At 27.3% G+C, this 27,550-nt stretch overlaps 1 protein-coding gene across 1 annotated transcript in view; it reads right to left on the reverse strand.

Annotated features, from left to right (window-relative positions):
- Positions 1-260: 260 nt before the first annotated feature.
- Positions 261-27,550, reverse strand: part of LOC105849343 (deoxyribonuclease-1) — a 37,754-nt gene continuing 10,464 nt past the window's right edge. Inside the window, exons 4-10 of the mRNA XM_065816639.1 lie at positions 26,755-26,838; positions 11,763-11,881; positions 11,340-11,487; positions 9,686-9,800; positions 9,451-9,547; positions 9,255-9,297; positions 261-605 (exon numbers count right to left, since the gene is read on the reverse strand). Of these exons, the coding sequence (XP_065672711.1) occupies positions 9,776-9,800; positions 11,340-11,487; positions 11,763-11,881; positions 26,755-26,838 (376 nt within the window). The 3' untranslated portion in view covers positions 261-605; positions 9,255-9,297; positions 9,451-9,547; positions 9,686-9,775. The remainder of the gene's footprint in view (positions 606-9,254; positions 9,298-9,450; positions 9,548-9,685; positions 9,801-11,339; positions 11,488-11,762; positions 11,882-26,754; positions 26,839-27,550) is intronic.

Genomic DNA, 27,550 nt, shown 5'->3' on the forward strand with positions numbered 1-27,550 from the left:
TCCATTAATCTGGTACAAGTAATTCAACCTAAACATTATTTTAAGCTTGTTTTATTTTTTATTTACTTAATTAAAATTAAAAATAAGACAAGATATTGAACAGTCAACTTGTTGATTTTATAAAAAAAGTTTTGTTAACAAAAACTTAAAAGCATACATCATTTGTCGAATGGTTTTCAACTAAGATTAAAAGCCAATAAGAAAATATTAAATTTAACGATTATTAAAAACAATTAGACAAGTATTATAAAACCAAACAATAGATAGAAATGCATATATTATATCTATAAAAATTTATTACATATACAGAAATAAAAAGATATCTTTAAATTAGCTAAACTTTACACATTGATAAAACAAGCAACTAATATAAAACCATTAGTGAATATAGATGCAATAAAAAAAGCAAGTATAAAAACAAAACTCCCCTCCCTCCATACCTCACACATACCTCAAACATACCTCACACATATAAGATTTAAACTTGAGCATTTAACAGCTAACATCACAATCATATGACAACCTCACTAAGTAAATAATTTAAACTCCAAAACCACAACTTTTCCAAACGTTATTATAGAATTTCCCTCAGTCTTGATTGCCACCTAAACATAGTTATAAATATGGTTAAAAATATTATAATAATATTACCGAGCTAACAAATTTATAATAAATCGCTGTAAAATATCTACCGTGATACGTAATAAAAAAATGTTTATCGGAATGAGCTTAAATTTAAAAAAAATAAAAAACCTGTTAGCTGCCAAAAAACTCCCCATTTAATATAAAAAAATAAAGCTATTATATTAATAAACATCAAAATATAATTGTATTTGATTAAGATATTAACTTTTATAATTATTTTTCTATTATAACATACAGCAAAACTGTTATTCGCATGTAACAATATTAAACTTGACACCCCATTCAATATCTTAAGTGAGTTAATTAATTTTGTAAATGATGCAAAAAAAGCTAATGTAGGGTAACCTAGGGCAAAGGGAGACACTTTCAGGCAGAATGTTCATAACTTGAGAAGAATCACATTTCACAACAAGAAATTTTGCAGGCCACTAGCACATTGTGTGTTTAATGATCTCTTACATAGTTGTGGTGATAAGCTGTTGCATTGGTACATAATTAAATTAAAAATGACAACAACTAACCTGTCTCACTTTCCGCAAAACCTGGGGCAAAGTGAGATAGATTTCATTCGAAGAAAAAACTAAGTAAAAAATAATTTTCAATAAAATTAAAGCAGACTTTTGATAAATTCGATCTGATTAAACATAAGAATGCAAATAAAAACACAAAGGTATCATTTAATAATGTAATTTTTTCTTTTAAATCAAAAAACATGACAGGAATTAAAAAAATAATATCAATAAATAAAAACGCATATGCAAAGTTTCATTTTAGTCAAAAAATTTGAATAAAATCTATTCACATAAAAAGCAAACACCGTTTAATGTGCAGTCTTGTACCCAAACAGTACATATGCAACAAGCTATCCAGTCAATTTGGGTACCATTGCACCATTTACCTTGACAAACTGGACAAAACCATTCCTCTTCATTGTTTACATCTTTTTCAATCAAGCATTTCTTTAATTTTCTTTTCTTTTTGTTCTTTTTTATATATTTTTTTGTTTAATTTATTGTCATTGATCTTTTCCAGTAATTTTTTTTTCTTATCGTTCTTTTTTTTTTTCTATTGTTTTTTTCTCATTGTTTTTTTTCAAGTAAAGTTTTTTCCCTATATGGAGAACTAGTTATAATCTGAGATTTTTCAGCTAATTTTCTTTTTGGAGGATAAAGTTTTGGAATTTGAAGTATGTCTTTAAAAGAACTTGATGAAGTAACAGTGGTCTCTGAAAAGCTATCAATTGGCTTTAATTTATCATGACTCATTAATTCTAATGTTGTTAACTCTGGCTGCTGTAAAATTTCACTTTCTTTTTTGTTATCGCGTTGAATTTCATGAGGTATGGATAGTGTGATTTTCATGAGGTATGGATAACCTGATTTTATTATTATTATTATCACTCAAAGATCTCCTTGGATATTCATTTTCTAACAAATGCCGATTAAATAGGGCAATTCCAGTTGCTCTAAAACTTGAAGTAGCATTTTCCATATTAGCAGCTCTTAAATATGCTTTATCAAAAGATTCTCCAAGATTTTCTGTTTGTATTCGCCTTCCTGAATCGTTTTGCATCTCATACATGCTTGATTAAAAAAGGTTTTCAAAGGCTTAAAAAATCCATGGTCCAATGGTTGAAGTTTATGAGTTGTGTGTGGTGGTAGCAATAGCAAAAACAATCCATTGTCACGAGCATAGTCTATAAGTTTTAAGCTTTTGGTATGAGAACAATGACCGTCAAATATAAGTAAAACTTTGCTGATCAAGGTGCATCATATATGTTTAACAAAATGTTGTATATATTCAAGAAATAAACCAGTATTAACCCAGCCATTTTCTGAGCATCCTTGAATAGTTCCAACTGGAGCATTATCTGTGAGTAATAATTTCTTTTAAAAAGAGCGATTACATAGTCTTGTATATCAGAAAACCTTCATACACTTCATTAAATTCATAATCATATGATCACTTCAAATCAAAATTGAAATCTAATCAGTAGCTTAAGTATCAACTGGACCTAATCGTCTATCAATTGATGTCTATCGTTTAATTTTTTTGATCATATAGCAATTATGCTTTTATGATATTATGTAGCCACCAATTTGCCAGACATACAGATATTTATTTTTGCTAACATTGATAACACATTCTTACTGATAGGACGAAAAATTTTGCATTTATAAATATCTTTTATGAATGGAGCATATTGTTGTGGCAAGGATCAAACTCTGAACTTCTTGCTTAATAAAAGTTAATAATAAAAGTTAATGTGTTTACATTTCACAAACTTTAGAGGAAATTTAGCTTGTTTTTTTCATCGGATTGTTATTTGATATTTATTTTCGGTAACATTAACAACATCTTCTTACTGACTAGCAAGTCAGTAAGAAGATTTAGTGTGACTCTCAAATGAAGAAGAATTTATGCTTGTTGAAATTTTAATTAGTCTCAAATTCTTTAGTAGCAATAAGTTCACGGATATGATCTTCATGGATATCTGTGTGCAAGAGCAACTAACTGTTTTTTCTAATTCTGCTTGAGCAAGAAACATGTACTCTAGTGTTGGTTGATGTTGTATCGAATACCATGAAGTTGACATAATTTAAGTTCCAAACTTTTAGAGTAGCATAGACTGCTGCCTGTGCTTTGCCAGCAGCTCTATAACCCTAGATCCATAAACTATCAAGTCTGTTGACAGACAGTCAGAGACAACATAAGCTTCCTATCTTAGTGTACTGCAAATAGCATTTCTGGTAAGAATGTTTTTTAAACACTTTGTTAAACTCTCTTTTCCAGAAGAGAGTTTATGAAAAAATCTAGCAAGAACTTGTCAATTTGAAGAAAGTTTACTGTCTGTTATCTCAGTTTAGAGTACTATCCACTAACCAAATTCCTTTAGGTTTTACTGTAACATTTGCAATCATGAATAATATCAGAAAGAAGAAGCATTAGTAAAAATGTCTTCCTAGAGGACCAATATAACCTATATGCAAACAATGTTTGACACAAAAGTGATTATGCATTTAAAACAGATTTTTTTTTACTTTGTTGATTTTTGTACTCTGTCTTCTTTCAAAAATTTAGAATATTTTTAATTTTTGTCCTTAATGTTTAATCAAATGTTCATTTGAAAATAAAGATCAATAATACAGTTGAAAATTTTAGTTACACATTTATTGCACATCTGCTACGCCCTTATTAATAGTATGAATTCAAATTTATTTGTTTATAATTCAAAGTTTAAACCAACAAGAAAACAAGCAACAAATGGTTGTTATTTAGTTTTTGATTCAAATTGTTTCAAAAATGTGATAAAGTTTTCTAAAAATAATATTTTTATTGCAACTGTTTTGTTTGGATTGTATATAATATATATATATATATATATATATATATATATATATATATATATATATATATATATATATATATATATATATATATATATATATATATATATATATATATGTAGTATGGTTTGTACTGAAAACATTACCAAGTTTTAATGACCAATACACTTACATAAAATGATTCATTTGACACATCCCTGGCAGTATCAGGTTAAACTTGTTTCTCCGCACGACAACCTTGCTTGTCATAATGTGTTGTAATGCACACTTTAAATATTGCAGTCTGAGTATAAGTATCGCCTAATTTTAAAATGATAAAAAGAAACCACTGGCTTGCATTAACATATAATTTTAAAAGGTCTAATGGCAACCCCTGGCAAATTGCCAGGTCACCCCCATTAGGGTTGTCACCCACAAGTTGGGAACCATTATAGAAGTTTCAACAAATATCTTTAAACTTTGTTAATAAACTGCACAATTCGCTTGAGGGCAAAACATTTAATGAAAGAAAAGTAACAACTTTTACTAAGTTTTTATTAGTTTAAAAATTTTCTAAAATTTTCTTCAAAAGTTTGAGCTATCAGAAGATTTTAGCCATAGGGACAAATAAAATGGTTCAACCTAACAAGGGTTTGAGTTATTGAGTGAATTTTATGAGAAAGTATCAGTAAGTAATGAAGGGCTCAGAGAGAACTCAAAAGTACTTTGAAAGTTCGAGTTATTGGGGGTTCAAGGTATCTGGAGTTTAAAAAGTCTCTTAACAACTCTTTGCCTTAAACATGATAAAATCAAGCACACTTTATATGAAAACCATTAAATTTAATAGAGGAAACTAATTAAATTTTGTAATTTTTTAAAAAATCATGAAAACACAACTTTTTAGACCAGAATGTTTTTTTCTATTTTAACAAAAGTAATAACATTCGAAAAAGTTTTTTTTGTAATGTTTACATACTATGACAAATACATCAACATCAAATAGGTGGATCACATGAGTGAGTACTTCATATTAATTATGCTAATATTGCATGGGGAAGCGTTTACAAAAGTAATTTAAAACCACTTTATTGTCAACAGAAGTACAATGAACGACTTATAAATTTCAAAGATCGCCTTACTCACTCAAAGCCTCTCTTAATTAATATGAATATTCTTAATATATATCGAGTAAATGTTTTTAATGTTTTTTGTTTTATGTGCAAGTGTAAAACCAACTCTTCTCCAACCTCCTTTCTTAATTTATATTCTTTAAAAGAAAAATATAAATATTCTTTAAAAAGTTATAACTCTATTAAACAACCAATTATCCAAACAAACTTTGCTAAAACCTGTATTTCATTTCGTGGAGCTTTCTTATGGAACAATATTTTGTTGAAAAATTTTGATTTTTTTTCGTGAGTGGAGTTATTTTTTATTTAAGAGAAAACTTAAAGAAGTAATTTTTTCAATTGATAATATACTTATATACTTTTAAATTATACTTAACTCTTAAATACCTAAATACTGATATATTTTATTCAATATTAATTTAAATTTACTATTTATATAAATTTATTTAATATAAATAATTTAATATAATTGAAGGTTGCATTGACTACAATATTTGGTTTATATATATTTTATTTTATTTGTGTTATTATACTGAACGACTTTAAATGTAAATACAAATGCTGCGCTAGTTTTTGATCTTTATTTATACTTGTATTATTAACCATGTTATATACATTTCTTTTATTGTATATGTACTACAAACTAAATTGTAAAAAAATATAAATATATGTATGTATACGTATGTATATATGTGTGTGTATGTATGTGCATGTATTTATATATGTGTTTATATGTATATGGATATATATGTGTGTGTATGTATATGTGTGTATGTATGCATGAATTTATGTATGTATGAATGTATACATGTGGGTATGTATGTATGTATGTATGTATGTATGTATGTATGTATGTATGTATGTATGTATGTATGTATGTATGTATGTATGTATGTATGTATGTATGTATGTATCTATCAGGGTCGGCACCCAAAAACCCATTAAAAAACCTAAGAGCAAAAACCCACCAAAAACCCAATTTAATGGGTTTTTGGTCTTAAATTATTATTTATAATTATTATATTCATAAATTAATTTCCATTCACATTCAAGATTTGATGCTGCTCAAAAATTGTTCTAAAAATAAGAAGTTTAGTGAATCATAAATGAGAATTTATTTTATTTGGAGCAGTAATATTCAAACTTAAAGGTTTAAAACAAAGTTATTTAACAATATAGTCATCAGCAATTGTGCATCTTGACCTTAATGTATGTAAATTCCTACAAGCATTTTTGCTTTTCCTCTTCCTAGAAGATTCCTAACTTTGCTCCAAACAATGCTAAAGGATGAGAAAAAATTTTTAATGTACTAGTTAGACAAATGTGCAACTTTCGTTATAATCTTGCAAAACTTGCAGGCAATTTGGAAAACTTTCACTTATTTCTATAATTCTCTACCAATTTGTTCCTAACTTTGTGCTTTTTAGACAAACATTGAATAAATATGTTGGGTAACAAATCTTTTTTTAGTTAAAATGTTTAGTAGCCTGGCATAAATTCAGGATGGACTTTATTCAACCACTCCTCAGCTTCTTCTTCTTGACTTCCAATGTTTTTTCTTAGTAAAGTTATAAGAGTAGTAAACTTAAAAGAAAATTTTTTATCTGTTTTTATTTTAATTTGATCAGATGCAAGTTTTTAAATTTTTTTACAATTTTACAGTTACCTTTATTTTTTTTATTTATATTTTGGATCTGTTAAATTGGCCAGAAAATGATATGAAACCATTGCTTTTTAAAAACCTCTTTAAAATACCATCTTTGTATTGAGTTGGATACTATGAGCAATTATGAAATCATTTCTGTACTCCAATCATCTTGAATTAGGGTAACATCACAATATCATCAAGATCATCTTTCATTATATTGATTACTTCTTCATTTACCTTTACTAAGAGTTCTAAAGATATCTATTTTCTATTTGGGGGCTTGCACTCAGGTCTAAATATTTTAACCAGCTTGGTAGTCAAGTCAAGATTTTTTACTATTTTAAATGATATATTTATTGAAAAAAAAACCTTGCAATTTGCAAATCCAGTTCATTTTTTTGACAAATTTAGAAATGGATGTTTGCCGTTGCATAGTCATTGCAGTTGAATGAACAATTGACGAATAAGAAGAATCACTAATAAAGCTTAAACAATTTTGATCATTACTTTCCGACTGGTTAGACTTGTTTGATGCTGCAGATGTAAATGGCCTCAACTCTAAAACTGATATGTCGCTAAATACTTCTGTGGAATAATTAGCGCACCCTTTTTCTTTCTTCTAGATTTATCATAATGGATCTTAACTCTCTCTATTTAATTCTATTTAATAAATGGATCTTAACTCTCTCTATTTAATTATGCTTTCTTTGCAATAACTACATATTACTCAATTTGGTTGATCACTTAATATGGTCACTTCATTCCACCCACCTAATTTATAATACGCCTAATTTCTTTCCTCTTATTATTAACTTTTACATGTTAATGTCAAATGAAGACCTAAAATCTACTTATATTTTAAATTTAACTAGAAAGATAACTCAATTTAAAAATAGCTTTATAGTAGAAAAAAATGCAATCTGATTATTAATTAAGCTTTTGTATTAGAAACTTTAAAAAATGAAAAATAGCTTTTAAATAACTTATCAAACTTTGTTACTAAAGATTTATACCAAACTTTAGCAAAAACCCAAATACCCAATAACCCATTAAAAGACCCACCCAAAAACCCAGTTGGGTTGGATTTTTCCTAAAAAACCCGGGTATGTATCTGGATATGTGTATGTGTATATGTGTGTGCGTTTGTATGTATGTGCATTTTCATAAACCTTTATATCAGAAGAGTAGCATTGTGCAGATGTATCACAGAAGAGTTAACATTATTACAGATGAAGAAAGAACATGAAATTTTATCAATATTTATCAATACAATAAAGATCAAGATCAATATTTATCAATACAATAAACATCAATACTATAAAACAAAAAAAGTAATATCCCAATTATTTATACTTTATTGTTGACCTTCTACATAAACTTAAAGAGAAAACAAACAAACATGCAACTCATGGAGAAAAACTTAATTGAAATATCAAATAATAATCATTGAATGAAGATTACTTGACGATATATTTTGATTTTGAGAAAGTGAAATTTATCTGAAAATCACAGACAAAAGTTGTATGAGACAGTCGTTTGGAAGGCTATGTAATTTCGTTGCAAGCACCTTTAAGCAAGTAACTTAAAGCTATATAAGAAAGAAATGTTTAAGTTTCAACAGCCGTTCTCTGTGACAAGACCATAAGGTCTTCTTAGAGTGTCTGCATTTTTTTATATTTATTCTTAACTTTTCAATGTTGTACTGTATTTTAAATCATGTAGTGAAGAACAAAAAAACAAAACATATATATATATATATATATATATATATATATATATATATATATATATATATATATATATATATATATATATATATGTGTGTGTGTGTGTGTGTATATATATGCATATGCATATATATATATATATATATATATATATATATATATATATATACATATATATATATACATATATATATACATATATATATATATATATATATATATATATATATATATATATATATATATATATATATATATATATATATATATATATATATATATATATATATATACATTTATATACATATATATATATACATATATATATATACATATATATATATATATATATATATATATATATATATATATATATATATATATATATATATATATATATATATATATATATATATATATATATTGAGCAATGCAGATGATTTAGGTATCAGCACGTAGAAAGGTAGCAGCTTCAGTAGTTTCTTTTGGCCCCAGCCAAGTATCAACCCTGGTACTTACTAATTTGGACATATTTAATATATTCATAATACATTTATAAAGTTTAAATATATTTATAATATATTTATAAATATATATTCATAATATATTTATAAATATATTGATAATTATAAAGTTTTAATATAATCATAATACATTTATAAAATTATATTTAAAGTTATTCTTAGTTAAATTTACATATATAATAAGAATAACTTTAAACACCATAAAACATCAAGTAAATAAAATAAACTTTTTTAAAATAAAAAATAAAACATACTGATTTCAAACTTAACAGGATAATGATCACTGATTTTTAAAGCCTAAAAAAGAACAAAGTCAAATCAATCATCATTAAGAGCTTCAATAGAGATTGAGTTTGATGCAAATAAAGATTAAAAACTTTTTAGAGCTAGCAATTATTCAACGATCATTGAAAAGATCATTTAAAAAAAAAGTTTAAAACATCAAATTACATCTTCTAAGGTAAGCTTATATTCTTCGTCAAAATTAAAGGTTCCAGCACTACCCTTAATTAAAGCCTGATTGATTGCATTTCCCGTAATAATAATCCTGTAAATTAAACAAAGATGAATCACCTATACAAGTAAATTTTCTTTTCATAAAAATTTAAAGAAATAACATTCTGTAATTTAAAAACAGATTTAATGCTATCACTTAAACAAATATCAACGATATTAAAAAAATAACCTGTCAAGTGTAGCATGACTCTTTGAAACCGTAGTATCTTCATTTTGAAGTAACCAATTGAATTTCTTATCAGTCTTTAAATCTGCTTGATCAAGTTTTTTTTTTTGAAATGTATCTTTAAAAAAAAGTGTATTTGTGCATATATAGTTTATTGCTGGTTTGAGAAAATACAAAGCACAACTGATGGCAATACAAAAAAAAAAATTTAATTATTAAAAAAACAACTGAAATTCAAAAAATAAGATTGGAAAATTATATTAATGAAGTTTTAAATCAATGAATATACTTCTTCAAGGATCAAATTAAGTGATTGCGAATCACGGTTATTGGAAATGTTTTTGATCTTTAGATTTTTAGTTTTTTTAAAAACCGAAAACTTTGTTTTTATCACTTAACTCAATAGTTGTTATTCAATAAAAAAAATTTGTAATGATCTTGAATTATGATATAAAATCTCATTACTATTACCATTATTATTACTATTATTATTACTATTATTATTGTTATTATTATTATTATTATTGTTATTATTGTTATTATTATTATTGCTATTATTATTACCATATTATTACTTAACTTATTACTTTTATATTATTTTAACCATATTATTACTTAACTTATTACTTTTATACTATTTTAACCATATTATTACTATTACTATTTTTTGTTGTTATTGTTAAAAATTACGATTTAAACTTTAAAATTTTAATTCATTTGATAAATCATGAGATAAAACCAGAAAAAAACATCACACTGTAAATTGTGACTTACAACATCACACTGTAATTTGTGACTTACAACATCACGCTGTGAGTTGTGACTTTCAACATCACACTGTAAGTTGTGACAAAGTGTCAATATTCAGATTTAAAGATTTTTAGCAATTTTGCTATAAAAAATTATAAGTTAGAATCAAAATATAACAAATAACAAGTTTAATTAATCTATTTCAATATACTTATATATATATATATATATATATATATATATATATATATATATATATATATATATATATATATATATATATATATATATATATATATATATATATATATATATATATATATATATATATTATACTTATATTTATTATATTTATATATTATACTAATATAAACTTATTTTTCTACAGAAAATAAAGTAGAAAAAAAGTTCTATAGGAATTTCTATAGAAATTAACAGAGATTCTATAGAAATTCTTAGAATTCTATAAAATTTCTATAGGCCATATGTTTCCAAATTTATAGAAATTTTATAGAACTTTTTTTCCTGGGAAGGCTTCAAAGGTGTTAAATTTTCATTGAATACTTATTTTTTTCCAGAGAATATAAAAGTATATAAATTTATAAGAATAATTATATAAAAATTTATATATTTATTTTATGCGACAATAAATATATATTAATTTGAAAAAAAAACTATAACAATTCAAAAAAACTTTTTTTAAATTTTCTTAAATTTATCTAGTTTATAGTATAAAGAACAAATCATGCATGTGCATTTTTCCAGAGTACCTCTGTATAAAATTACAAGAAATTTTTCATGAAAACAAAGTAAGCACTTTTTTGAAACATTTGATAGTAGTAATGACAAGTAATAATAAATTATAACATGTACATAGAAAAATTACTGATAATAAAAGTAGAATTACTTTGGACCAGCATTAAAATCTCCCATCAATACAACAGATGTTTCTTTCCATTTATTTATGGTTGATTTGTATACATTAACCAGCTCTGAAATCTCTTGCTCTACTGCATCTGGTCTGATATGAACGCCAATAACTGCAAACTGTTTCACTGAGTTAAAGTAAATGTGTTTTAAGAACTCAAAAAACTTAAAAATTTGATTTTATGCTACATTAAACAATAAAAAACTAATTAAAAAAAAAATTATCAAGTTTAAATTTGGTAGAAAAGAATGCGTAATAATATATTATTATACATAAAAGCTTTATCATGAAAAAACTTCTTATAAAAACCTGTTTTGTGGAAAAAAAAGTTATAAAAAAAGTTCTGGATGAGAAAAAAATAATAAACCTAATGAATGAGAAAAGAACACTTAATGAACTAACCTAAAGTAAAATTTGATTTGAATAATGCAATAAAAGGCTCCCTTTCAAACGTATCTTCTTGCAACTCCTCAGATCCATCATCATAATGAAAATAATCTGAGACTTCAAACAAATCATCCCTTTAAAATTGCATAAAATTTATATATATGTATATAAAATATACTTATATAAAATATATGTATGTATATATATATATATATATATATATATATATATATATATATATATATATATATATATATATATATATAATGAACTCTCGGAATTAGTAAAAATTAGGTTGGCAATAATTTTCCGCCTTCAATCTTTTACAGGTCGGCATCAGGTCTGCAAAAACTATTTGATAAAAAGGTCTTACCATACAACATAGAAACAAGGTCGGCAATTTTTTGCCAACCTCAAACACATTCAGGTCAGCATTGCTGAATGCCAACCCTAATTCCGAGGGTTGTATAATTTAATACAATATATATAATCAAGCCTCGGCAGGAAGCGAGAGTTTCAGCTCTTGCCCACACTTCTCTAAAGTGATTTAAGGAAGCCAATTACAGCTCTTGCAAAAGTGTATACTTTTCATAAATATAGACCACTTTTTTTTTCTCTATTAATAAAATTAAAAATTCTTGTGAAAACAACACTGTAAACTGCTTTTTTTTATTTTATTTTGCTCAAACTCATATATATAATATGAAATTATTATGCACTAAATTATTATGTAATAATTTTTATATTATGTAAAGAATTATATATTTTATATATTTATTATAATTTTTAAATAAATTATATAAATTTATACTTATTTGTCTCAACTGGAGCAAAATAAAAAACATAATGCACAATTAAATGCTCTGCAAAAAAAATTGTAATTACATGAACACTTTTAATTTGGAATCTTTAATTGTTGTAATAGTTCTTTCTGTATTCTATTACAGTAAGTAAATACAAAATTTTCTAAACACAAAATCCTGGGATTTTCGGGATTTTAGCAGGATTAAACTAATTAAATTATTTTGTAAAACAAAATGTTCAAAGTTGGTAACTATACTGAATTATAACGAGTTATTTAATGCTGCTTTGCAGGTTTATCCTGTTTATGCTTTATCCTTACGATAAATGGAACAAATTTTTGAATAGACCATGGAGTTCGGGAGTTTATCATTGAAAAAAGTTTCACAAACACAAATTAAGACAGGTTTGTTTGACTATTGTATAAAAAACAATCGTTAAGTTTGTTGGCAAGACTTCTCGCGTTAAAAAGATAAATTGTAAAATTGCTGAGCGAACTTGTGGTTAAGTGATTGCTTGAGTTTATTAAGTCGCTTGAACGTTTTGAAATGATAACCTTTTTATTGCTTTTGTTGTTTACCGCAATAATGTTTACCGCAATATATGTTAATAATAATGTTTACTAATGCTTGAGGCATCATTTTTTTTCAAAGACTTTGGAATAACTGAAGAAATTAATTTTAATATAATGCTGCTTTGCAGAAAGAATAAAGATGATGAAAAAGAAGTCGCTTGACCCAATAAAACAAAGAAGAAAGCTGCTTCGTGCACAACAAAGAGGTTTTACAGATATAGTAAATGAAAGTGAAGGTGCATCTTATGAAGCAGGAGTGTTTTAGATATTGGTTTTTTGTTATTTTTTAAATTAAATTTATGTTAAGGCTGTTATTGTATTTTGTAACATATGTTATTGTATATTACCTTTTTATATTCAAGCTTTTTTTCATTGATTGAATAATTCTATTTTGGTTAAATGTTTTTCAAATATTAGAGTTTTCACATTTTTATTTTTTCTGTGTTTTCAATAATGTTCAAGTCGTTTTATTTTTTAATAACTTTTTTACCTTTTTATATATTAAAAAAAATTTTTTTCATCAAAAATCTTTATTATTGTTTTTCTCAATAAATGAGTTTTTTGCACGCTGTGATAAATATCTTGAGATTGGTTTGTCTGATTGTGTTGAAATTTTCAGGAGTTGTTTATTATATATATGCACATTCACCTTACCAAAAGAATTCATGTTAGTTAACTGGTTCTCATAATAAGGTCTAGGTTCTAAGCCTTTTCGGGGCATTTTTTTTAGGCCTTAAACCGGTTTTCTTACAACAGCTTCAATATTTTTTTAAATTATTTGATTTTGGCAGGGTGAGTGATATCATCTGATATTAAAAAGCTGTGAAAATATCATGATCATACCATTATTAGTTTACAGGCTGTTTATCGCAGCGCGTAGTTTATTTTTAGTGTCCATGGACCCAAAATTTTGACCAAAAAAAAAATTAAATTTTTTTTTTTCCTTTGCTGTGCTTTAAGTATAAAATACTATTTCTTATATGAAAATCATAAAATATGAGTGTATTTTTAAAATTTTGATTTTATTAGTATAGGACCACCTTAAAAAAATATCCTTCTAAACATGAATGAAAACAGTGAAAAGGGAACATCATTTTTTCTACACAAAAAAGATAAAGACCCAACTTCAGTGTGGTCACATTATTTGAAGTCTGCGGATAATTTGGCAGCAAAATGTAAGAAATGTGGTGTTATTTTGAAAACATTGGGTGGTTCTACAAAAGGCCTTCATACGCACTTATCAACTAAGCATAATTTGAAAGTAACTTCAGCCGACAAAAAATTACCTAGTTCGAGTCAACAGTTGAATGATGCCAGAACCGACGAGAAGCCTCCTACGAAACGAAGAATAACGAGTTACTTTGCATCCGAAAAAAAAACAACCTTAGACGAAACACTGGCTCGAATGACAGCTTTAGATGGGCTAACATTTAATGTATTTATAACATCAAAAGATTTAAGGCAATTACTGATTACCAGTGGTTTCGAAAATTTGCCCAAGTCAGCAAACTCAATTAAAAGGATAGTGGTGAGTTACAGCTTAAATATTAGACAGTTAATTTCCAAAGAAATTTATCAATATAAAGCTTTGGGAACACGATTTTCTCTGAGCTTTGATGAATGGACCTCTACAACAAATAAAAAATACATAAATATTAATGTACATATCCCAAATAAGCACTGGAATTTGGGTCTTATTCGTGTATATGGGTCTATCAATGCTGAGAAATGTATTGATGTTTTAAAAACACGTCTAAAGGAGCATAATGTTAATATTGATACAGACATTGTTGCTATTGTTACGGATGGTCCAAATGTAATGGTTCGTGTGGGAAAAATTGAGGCTGAACACCAGTTGTCTTTAGTCCATGGAATTCACCTTGCAGTTTGTGATGCTCTTTATAAAAAAAGTTCTACGCCAATGTCCGACACCGAAGCACCATTGAAGAAAACTCAAGATATTGTTGATGAAACAGATCACGAAGATGAAGAAAATATTGACGAGGAAATGGGATTAGGCTTTCTTCCCCCAACAAATGATAGGATAGCAAATCAATGAACTAGTGAAAAAAGCCTGTAAGGTAGTTGTTCTTTTTAAACAATCCCCGACAAAAAATGATGCAGTCTTGCAAAAATATGTCAAAGAAGAGAAAGGCAGCGAGCTTTCGCTCATTTTGGATTGCAAAACAAGATGGAACTCTCTTCTATCGATGCTAGAGCGTTTCCTTGCTTTAAAAACATGTATACAGAAAGTTTTAATTGACTTAAACCACCCAGTTTTCTTAAACGAAAGTGATTTTGTGGTTCTTTCGGAAATAATAGAAGTACTTGCACCTGTCAAATTAGCAGTAGATGCGTTATGCAGAAGAGATGCTAATCTATGCACTGCAGATGCAGTACTTATATTTTTATTCCAGCAGATTGCTAAAAAACAATCTCCCTTTGCTAATAAAATGTTCCAAGCTAAAAAAACAAGAATGGAAAAAAGACGATGTGAAGAAATTTCTGGTGTTTTAAAATACCTTCAAAATCCAAAATATGATGCTGTGAATGATGAAACAAATGTCTGCAAAATTTTTGGAGTTCCTCCTAAAACCCTTATTAGGAAGCAGATAAAAAAACTTATTGAGAGACTAGCTGCTTTTAAAAATGATAATTTAGAAAAATCAAGTATTGATGTTGATGAAAATATAATGGCTGTCGTTAGAAATGAAGAATCACAAGTTCGAGCCTCCCTGTCTTTAAGAGAAAAGTTACAAGAACAAATTGCACAAAGCATGAAAGCCATTCAACCAGAAACACAAACTTCAAATTTAATGTCAATCATAAAGAAAAAAAAGCATCTGTTTAAAAATGGTGGAAACTGGGGGCATAATTTGGAATTAGTATACCAATATTTGTTATCTATTCCACTGACGAGCATTGAACCTGAGCGGGCATTTTCTGCAGCTGGGTATTTGGGAAGTAAAATAAGGAGTAGGCTAAATGACCAAACCTTAAATGCTCTACTATTCCTCCGGGCATATTTTCAGACAAAAAAAGAAAGTTTGTAAATAAAATATGCATTTAATTTGAATTGTTTTTTTTTGTTTTACATTTATAATTTAGCTACCATTTATTTATAAATATAAAATAAAGATTTTCTTTAATTTTTGTCTCTCAATATTAACAAACAACTTATTATGTTATTTTTTACAAAGTAGCTTGTTGCTACAGCAGCTACATCGGTAGCCAAATTTAAGAAAATTTATTTTTACAAATTTATTTTGAAATTTTGATTGTTTAGTTACTTTAGTCAAATACACTTTAAATGTTTAAATGTTATTTACATATCCAATAATTTGATGAAGGTTATTCTGTAAAGTCTGTAATCTTAAAACATAATATGGAAGGTACCGTATATATATTTCTGCATTATTTTAAGATCTTTATATACACCTGCTGCCTGTTACACAATTAAAACAATTTAAGGCGCCATAGAAAATTAATTTAAGTCATTAAGGCATAATGAAATTAAATAAAAAATTGATAACATCAAAAAGTATATTCATATATGCAGTATTAAGTTCTGTTTTTTAGCAAATATCTCACATTATATAAAATCCTGGGATCCCGGGATTTTATTTACTTCAATCCCGAAATCCCGGGATCGTAATTCATGCCCGGGATTGCAATCCCTAGTAGTGTCTCTTTTGGTAAGAAAAACTAAAATGTCTGAGGAAAAAAAATTTGATATCAAGCCCATCCTCTTTATTAGTTAATACTTGATCAATTCTCTTAGGCATTAACCAGGCTTTTGCACCTTGTTATATCTATAGAATTCCAGCATTTTCTAAGTTCTTTTTCTCAATTTCCTCTTTTTTTCTCATTATAAGATTAGCAATTTTTTTCCATAGGTTTTCTATAGGACTTAAGTCTGGACTTTGTGCTGGCCTATCTAACACCTCCATATTTTTGACTTGGAGCCAGGCTTTGGGAGTTTTTGCCGAATGTTTCGAATCACCATCTTGCTGGAATATGAATTCTCCATCAAATAACTCTCAAGCAGATGGTAGCATATGTTTTAAAAGTATTTTAATATACTTAAGGGAAGTCAATGTATCCTCTATAACATAAATACTCACCACATCATTTAAACTAAAGTATCTCCAGGCTATGACATACTTGTCATGCTTTATTGTCTGTTTAACATGTTTTTGTTGCATTAATTCACCTGAATATCTCCATGATCAACCACCATCTGAACCATTAAAGCATATTTTTGCTTCGTCCGACCACTTTTTCCAATCATCAACGTTCCAGTTTTTATACTTCTTATCAAAACAGATTAAGGACTTATATTGACTCGAGCTCTCTGAGTTGTTTTGCAAAATCTGTTGCATTTCGTCTCACAGAATTTTCAACCTAAGTGAGGATTTTTTTATCAATCCTTGAAGTTAATTTTTGTTTTTGTTCAGATCTTGGCAAACTTTGAGTACTTTATGCTTTTTAATTCTTCTCAGAGTATCTTGAACAGTTGATTCAAGCATATCGAATTGTTGTGCTATTTCTTGAATCGTTTTGCCTTCTTTTGAGACCCCTTCAATCTCTTTTCTAGCAATATCTGTCAATTCTTTACTGTGACAGAAATTATGATTTTTATAATTTTTACTTATATTATCCTAAGCTACTAGGATACTTATAAGATCTTATATCATGAACTTTATTGAAGATCTTGACCAAAAATTAGCAGAAAGTAACTGGATACTTTTTTCCACACTGATTTTAGCTTTTCTTTTACCAAAAGAGACATCTAATTTGTATAGTTAATGTTGGATAGTACACTTAGATAGTGCTTGTCGAGAGCTACAAAAGTATATATAACAGTATGAGGTTTCGTTTATTTAATATAGAGTTGTATCTTAAAATAGTTTGACGGATACTTTTTTCCATAACTGTATGTACTTTAAATAAAGTACATACAGTTATGAAAAAAACAAATATAAAGTTTATTTGAAGACTCATATCAGTCTTCAAATAAGCTTTATATTTGTTCATTTTTATCTATGGGCTTTACCATTTTATTTTGCCAAATGGTCCGACAATTTTCCTTAGCAGTTCATGAGCCATAGAACCCTAACTTGTTCAACTTTTAAGTGTAGATTTTAGTTTATTCACATCTGCAAATATCTTATTAGTCCTTGTATGAAGTACTACTGTCATATTTAGAATGGTTCTTCTGATGATGGTCTTTCTCTTTTTGACAAGATCTAAAAATGTATTGTAAACGTAGTTGGACCTGTTTTCTCTGCCAATATTGAGCCTCTCTCCAATTGTCATAGAGTTGTATCTCTTTCTCTTTTCTACAAATACCATGGTGGCTACTATCATAGGAGCTATCATCTCTAGTTCCACCAACCAAAACTCATTTTGGCTTGACTATTCTTTGTTTTCTCAAATTAATAGTAACTCTCAACTTAATAATGGTTACTTGCAGCTTTGTTGGGAGTGAATTAAATTGAAAAAAAAATTTAATGCAGGTATTAATAAGTATATTGACCACCCTAGTAGTATAAACATTAGGAAAAAATTTAGTATTTATAAACGTTAGATTATGGTACACCTGATACTAATAGTACACCTATTTTAAAAATTTTAAGGTCTTCGAAAAATTTAAAAAGGACTAGTAGTAGACAACTTTTGCATAAATCTTAACTTATGTTTTAGTAATATAGATTGCATTAATAATAGTACATGGTGCATTTTTAATATATGGTATGATATTACCATTTTTAAAAATATCATTACATATATTTAAAAAATATTAAAATAATGTAACAATATTAAAAAATTCTAATATCGTTACATATACTTAAAAAAAAAATGCAATGGATATTACAAACTACCGTCCCACAAGTATTCTACAAGCTGTCTGCAACATTTTTGTAATGATTCTATAAGCAAAAATCTTGGTATTTACGGGTTCACCTTTTTGTGTGATTAATTTGATTAAAGTACTCAGGGTGCACTTTTTTGTTTAACTCAATAAGTATGTATGTATCAACAATCTATTAACAATGAATATTTAAAAATGGGAGAATTGTTGGGTTGATAACAATGAAACTTTCAAAAATGTACAACTTCATTCAGGTTTCTGTGAATAACTTATTGCTAGGTTAGGCCTATACTAACATAAAAAAACCCCTAGTCTTCGGCTATTTTATAATAGTGGTCATAGACAAAAGGTAAAGATCAGATTTTCTGTTTATTTTGGGTTAGAAATTTTAAATTGAGTGCCTAAGGGTTACATTATTGGACCCATTTCTTTTAATATCATTTTAATTGACCTATTTTTATTTATGAAAGATCTGAGCTTTGCAATTGTGCAGATAATAACACTATGCTTAGTAATATATGGTGTGATTAAAGTTTAAAAAGGGTTATTTTTCATTTGCAATAAGAAGCAACTAATACTATTACCTGGTATAATTTTAATTTTATGGTTACCCAGTTAAGTTCCAATAACTTCTAGTTGCTTTAAAAAACACATAAAATCAATCTCTAAATATAGGGTTTGTCTCCAAATAAATAACTTGGTATTACTATCAATAATGATTTAAAGATTGGAGAGCATATTAAATATTTATTCATTAAAACTAATGGTAAATATATCGCTCCTTTGTGAATTTCTTACATTTTAAAAAAGAAATTCTATGTTCAGACACAAAAATTAATTGATTTAAAACTTTGCCTTACAATATTTTTAAATCAATTGTTTGAACCAGAATTTATGAAGAATCTCATAAAAATCATCATAAAGAAAAAATATAAAAACTTTGTTGTAACACAAGTGGTTTTGCTCAAAAAAACTCCAAAAGTCTGTACTTGATGTAAATTATATAAAGCCGCACTTTTAAACCATGTTTGTAAAAAAGTCTTGACATGTTCAAAGAATAAATCAAAATCTGATTAAAAGTGATGAGATCTATTGCAAAGGCGTAGCCCTGATGAGTGGGTCAATGGTCTTGGGCTTCCAAAACATCATTGGTTATAGCCAGGCTTGTGGAGCTAAAAGTTTCTTTTACAGCTTGGCTATGACTCCTGCACTTTATTAACAAAAATTGAAAATTTTGGAATCTTTTTTTTGATCACATTTGCCAACCCAAATTCAAACCAATTCCAGCAATTAATTTTTAACCAACTTTCATTTTTACAAGGTAAATGTATTACTATCACTATTCTACTACCGCATATTACATTTAAAAAGAAAAATTTTTTGAGTAAAATATACATTTTTTTCTATATATTATTAACCCAAAACTAGGGTTTCTAGTACTAATTTTTTTTGTTCTAATTCTAGCTAGTGGGCACGGAAACTTAAAAAGATGTCTTTTAAACTTTGAGAAGACTAATAATTTCTATTTATTAGCTATGAACAATAAGATAAAATAACTATAAAAATATATAACTATAGTATAATAAGTATATAGCTATAACTACTGAAAAGTTTACAAAATACAACAGAAAGATATGATCATAAAAAGATTTTAGAAATAGCACATCAAACAAAAAAAATTCTTGTATAAAAGTCTCCATCAAAACATTAACATTAATATTTTGTTAGGTAGTTCTTATTCTTTAATACTAAGTTTTAGTTAACAAGCCCACTGGGTATTCCTGTGCCCACTGGGTATTCAGTGGGCACGGGACCTAAAAAATACATCTTTAAAACATTTAAAAGACATCCAAAACATTTAAAAGACATCCAAAACATTCAAAAGATGTTCTCCCGTTTCCACTTGGTAGTATAATTTTCAAGATATGAATAACCTTTGGTCATTAAATCACTCATCAAATATTTAACAGCATAATATCATTATCAAAATATAATATAGAACAATATATGTAATACTGTAAGAATATTTCTATATATAATATAGAACAATATATGTAATACTGTAAGAATGTTTCCATATATAATATAGAGCAATATATGTAATACTGTAAGAATGTTTCCGTATATAATTTACTTATTGTTTTTATTCTTAATATTTATTAATAATAAAAACAACAAGTAAATTGAAACATGCTTATAGCATATGCTTTAAAGCATACTAAAAAATGCTATTAATGGATAGTATTTTGTTAAGTATAAAATTATTAAAATATACACTAGGAGTGTTCAAAAGTTAGGTCATGGAAAATTTTTCACTTACAAATAGGTAATTTTTTGCGGACCATATTAAGTAAATGAAAAACTGTTTTTTGTTTTTAAATATTTTTTTACCTCGCGCTGGGCTTATTGAGTTTTCAAAAAAAACTTTTTTTTTATAAATTCCATAATATACCAACAAAAAAAAATTAAAAAAACTGAATACTATTTTAACAAATGAATGTTTATAATATTTAAAAGACATATACCAAAAATTATCACTGTAGGTTTATTTTAATGCTTTGCGCCAGACCTGTAACCATTGTTGACACTTTTTACAGGTTGTAACCAATCAATTAATCAAACCCAGGTTATTCTGGCGGTGGGTCTTCTGATGAAAATAGAACTCTGATTTTTTTTATGTATGCTTAACTAATTTATAGAAACAAAATAATTAGCAGTGTATTTTGATTAATGGCCTAAAAAAAAAGGGGGATGGGGAGCTCACCCCCGATAATCTCTTTTAAATAATAAACAAATAATGGTAAAAATGTATTAAACAAAAAATACAAAAATCAACAAAAAATAACTAACTAACTGAGGAGAACAGAGTCCAGTTTTTTTGGAATTTGAGCAGTTTTTGCAGCTTATGCTCAGACTTAAATTGACACACTGTTTCTTGTACCATCTTTACAGTCTTTTCACTACAATCATTACCAACAGCCAAGTTTTTGACATACGACTGGAACTCTAAATAATTAAAGTCGATATTCCAGGAGCAAGCAGGATAAATCATCCATTTGGACTTTTGTTCTGGCATGAACTAAAATCTCAAATTAGCCGTTAATCAGCAGTGATGAAGTTAAGCAGTTCTGACCGTTTACCATGTTTTTCATGTTGTTTACGTAAGAGTTGTATTGTAAAACGAGTTCAAATTATTAATATATTATAATAGTATTATTATACAAATATGCGATAAACACAAAGAAGAGATCGTAGATCACAGCTAGTAGTAGAAGAATTGCTTGAGTCCATTGTTGTTTAATAGGTTACTCCAAGAGAGCAAGGTTTTGATAGACATGCTATTTATACAAATTCCCACGGGGGACATTAACAGTTTTATAAAATCAGCCAACCCAAACAGTTTTCCTTTATGACAATTTGATTATCGCAACACTCCTGCCACCAACAGTAGTCACATATAGCTGAATGTTATTTTCATTCACAAACGTACTTTCTACAGAATTAAATTTATTTTCTTCCAGTAAACAATTATGTAATCAGTATGTTATATTTTTTGTTTCAGGTAAGAAACCTTTATTATATATAATAAAGGTATAGGTATGTTATAGATCTTTTTGGTGATCATCTTCTTTTCTTGTTCAGTGATTAAATCATCTGAATTCGCCAGCACAATTGGAACAACAGTTGGATCCAAGTAACAGCTATGGCTTTCCCATGATTTGAACACTGCACTTGCAGCAGGTTCATCCTTAACATACCTGGGCATATAGAATTCAAGCCATGATAAAGAAAAAATGATTTATTTTTGTAATTTTATAAATATATAGTTTTAATGCATGAAATTTAGTAATAGTCAATTTATATTTAAACCTAATATTTATGTTTTGTTTGAATACCTGTAAAGAAGCAATGCCTGGTTTCTAATTAGTCAGAAACTTGGGTGTATAGAAGACAACAATAATCTTGCCAATCTTGGTGATGAGAGCTAAATCCAGATCTATATGCATTTGCACAGAATCTTTAAGAACAAGAATTTTCAGGTAATAAATACCTTTAGCCATGAATCTGGCATGGTGCATAGCACCAGATTTCCTAAATTTGCAAATATAGCTTGAGTCCAGTAGTCATCTCTTTTCTTACCCGCCTAAAATTTGTGTAATGTTTTTATTGAATGTTTCCTAAATCTAGATACTATAATGCAATGAAAAATATGCTACTAAAAATGATTATTTAGAGCTTTAATAAATGTCTGCTTACAACAGTTTTAAACTAACCTCTGCATTTTTAAAAGCTTTGGTTTTTACTATCTCCATAAGTTGGTTATTTTGCTTCAATGGCTTCTAGCCAAGTTCTACAAACAAATTTCCATTCACACATATTCAGCTGGCAACTTTCAGTATCAATGGAATGCCATTGTTTATGAAGCAATTTTAAAATTTTTTTCAGGACCAACAGTGGCCAACAGGAGACAATTTTTGCCATCAAAACTTAAAAGTACACAGATCCTGTCCTTCGCTTTGTTACAGCGAATTAAATTCTTTAATATTTTGCCATCAAAATTTAATTCAAGCTTGTCATCCTTGTGGTTGATGTGGTAATGCATTAATTTTTTTAACTTTTCAAAATCTTCATCAAGTATCTTATTTTTCATTCTATATACACTTGAATATGAAAGAGGCAGCTTATCTCGATTACCTACCCCTTCAATAACCAATTTTGTTATTATTGGCAGATATGTTGGCTCCCAGAGCTGTTATGATTGTGTTATGTATGGTGTCTTTGCTAATGCAAATATGTTGACATTGAGAATTTAATGTGTGTTTTTTTTTGGCAGGACTAGGCTGATATTCACTGCTACTTGAATTGAGTGTGTCAGATGAATTTGAAGTTTTAAGTACAGAATCCTGAGCATTTACAATAGAAGGTATTCTATTAGTCACTCTTTCCAGAACTCTCTTTTTTTTTTTTTTTTTGAATAGTCAGCTCTGGTTTTGCCCAGATCTTTGATACACATCTTTGCAATCTGTTATCTGATCCGTGATGAAGCAATGTCATTTGCTTTGTCTTCCTTGAATATAAACTTATCAATCTTGATAGCTTTAATTCTTGTGGTCAGTAATTGCTCAAAATAGTCTTATAAAAAGTAAAGCCAGTTATGTTAGTTGATATATTAAAATTACAATTTCTTTGTTGTTATGAACGGCATTTTTTGGAATTGTGAGTGCTGGAACAACCGCTACTACTGTCAACAGGCTCTAATTCTCTCTTTCTTGATGTCATTTTTTTATTCTATTAATAATTTAAATAATTTACATTGAATATCTTACATAATTGCCATTTGATTCAAAAAAGTTTTTAAAAATACTATAACAACTATACAATGAAAATTACAAAGTGGCTAAATCACAGAAAAAAATATCGCTTTTTATATTAAAATTTTTACAACCAAAAAACTTAAAACTCTCTACAACTAAAAAACTCTCTACAAATCTTCTATTATTACTAGACAAATCTTATCTATTTTAAATTTTCTCATAACTTCAAGATTTCATTATTATTAGCAAGAAAACAGAAACGGGTTTAACCAGAAAAAACATGATTGTATCATTAATAATGATGCAATCATATTTTTTTATATTAAACACATTTTTATTTTCTTGCTAATATTACTAAATCCCTTCTAATTCTTATTGGTTATTTCTAATAATGAAAATATAAATGAATTGAAATAACCAAAAAAGGTTGAGAAAGGTCTCCCCCTTTATTTCTCAGAGATTGACTGAGGTTGGCTTCCCCACCCCTCCTTTTTTTTTTTTTTAGGTGGTTAATCAAAATACACTGCTGATTATTATGTTTCTAAAAATTATTTAAGCATACGTAAAAAAAAATCAGAGTTCTATTTTCATCAGAAGACTCACTGCCAGAAAAACCTGTATTCCATTGATTGATTGGTTGCAACTGGTAACAGGTCTGGCACAAAGCATGAAAATGAACCTACAATGATAATTTTTTGTATATTTCTTTTATATAACATGAGCATCCATTTGTTAAATTGGTATCCAGTTTTTTTATATTCTCCCGGTATATTATGCAATTTATAAAAAAAAGTTTTTTTTAAAAGTTTGATGAGGCCAGCACGAGGTAAAAAAATAGCTTAAGAAAAACAAAATTTTTTATTTCTGCAAAATATTTTATACTCCACAAAAAATTGCTTATTTGTTAGTGAGAACTTTTCCATGACCTAATTTTTGAACACCCCTAATAAACATTTTCATTACATTTTGGCAAGACTGTAATTGTTAGAAAAAAATTAGAAAAAAAATAGAAATTCAAAAAATTATTCATTCAACAAATTAGTTAAACAGTAAATGAATAATATTAGTCTACTGTAAAAAAACATTCATTCTATTCTTTTAAAAAAAAACACATCCATTTTTGCAGCTCTAGCTCCACCAAAAAACAGTGGCTCCTCGGCTACAGCTCAGCTTCAAAAACCTTGTTATAGCCTGGTTTAGTAGTTTACCTCATCAAGTCACATTCCAGTGATTCAAGGTTCACAACATGTACAGATTTAATTTATAAAGAGCCTTTTTTATTCATTTTTTTCTTTATCTTTGTTTGGGTCATCCTTGTAGTGACTACACTAGCTAGTATGTAGTGTGTTGCTAATAGCACCATTTAAAGTCACTAGATGTCAATAGTGCTAATTATGCCCCCCCCCCCTACCTTCCTACCTTACATGGAGTTTATTATTTATATAGAGAACATGAAACAAGTCTCACTACTCTTCTTGATATCCATCCTTTTAAATTTTTACAGCTTTATATTTACTATCTATTTTTAGATTCCTTCTTGGTTACCTGTATGCAACCTTGAACTAAACATTTTTTTGTATCAATTAAATTGAACACATCAAGACTTTTGTTGAACCTTGTTCACAAAAAGTCTTGATGTGTTCAATTTAATTGATACAAAAAAATGTTTAGTTGGATTTTCAAAAAGAACTTGAAACAAACTTTATGAGCTTAATAATATTACATTGGTAATAACAGCTTACCAACATTGGTAATAGCAAAATATTGAGTATAAATTATTTATGGCTTCACCATCTTTAGTTATAGTCAGAGATGCGGAGTCCCAAAAGGACTCCGGCTTTATATCTCTACTTTTTCCAAGTCTGTAGTGTCCAGAAGCTCTAAACATGTTTGTTGACTTATTATCTGCTATATTAAAAAAATTCATGAAATTTAATGACTTGAAACTTATTGTTTTTAAGCCCAGAGTCCCGGAGTTGTTGACGCCATTATACCTAAGGACTTCAGGCTCAAAAAACGATTGTTCCTCTAACCTAAAAGTCCTAATTTTTTTCCTATTAGTAGTCCATAAACTTATTTATATTTTTAGAGCTCCTGGATACCAAAAACAAGGGTAAAGTAATCCTTTAGTGACTTTCAAATCCGGAGTCCTTTTTGCAACTCCGCATCCCTGGATATAGTTAACAACACAAAACTGTAAATAAAATTTTAAATATAAGCATAAAAAAAAATTTTAAATAAAAAAATTAAATACAGTTGACTCTCGATATCTCAAACTTTCAGGGGATTGGGAAAAAAGTTGGAGATACCAAGATTTTGAGATATAGAGAGGACTTTGGCTTAAAGGAGTGCGCAAGGGACCGGAAATAAAATTTGAGATATACAAAAGTTCGACATATCAAGAGCCAACTGTATATATTTATTTGTATATTATTTTCATACCGATAAATGTAAAGATAATTTTCTTTATAGCTTGTTCTGCCTACATAATCACTTAATATGTAGCTGAATGATTTATTTGAAAACCTAAAAATAAAACCATTTTATGTCAAATTTTTTTATTAGTATTTTTTGTACAGCTTCATTATACATAGTTCTTTGTTTACAACAAAAATCTTTAAGAGATCCCAAAGTGCCCAGATAAGTTTTGTTCATATTAATGAGAATGATAAAAAAATGTTTAGGCTGAATATTTTTGAGTAAAACAAAATAATAAGCATATACCAAGAAAAACTAACTTTTTTGTTTTACCTTAAGCTTGCTGTTTCCATGTTAACCAGCTGTTTAAACTCTTTAAAATATACGCTGCAATCTACATACTTTATAATTTATTCAAGCGTGTTTAATTCCAAAGAGTTATAGCACATAATGTCATTGCAGGATTTTATTTAAAATCGAGTTTTTTTTTAAATCAATATTTTTTGTTTTTGTTTTATTTGTTTTTTAAAATAAACATTTATCATCAATCATATGACTTTAGTTTAAATTTAAAAATCTTATATGATAATAATAAAAAAAATTCTATAATTTAATAAAAAAAAGGAATTTCTTATATACTATATACGCCATATTTTAAAACTCTTTAGAATTAAACCCGCTTAAATAAATTATAAAGTCTGTAGTTGTAGCGTATATTTTAAAGACTTAAAACAACTCGCTAACATGGAGACGATGAACTTTAAGCAAACAACAAAGTTAATTTTGTTGGTATATATTTATTGTTCTATTTTACACAAAA

This window comes from Hydra vulgaris, chromosome 13, assembly GCF_038396675.1.
Source record: "Hydra vulgaris chromosome 13, alternate assembly HydraT2T_AEP".
Lineage (NCBI taxonomy): Eukaryota > Metazoa > Cnidaria > Hydrozoa > Anthoathecata > Hydridae > Hydra > Hydra vulgaris.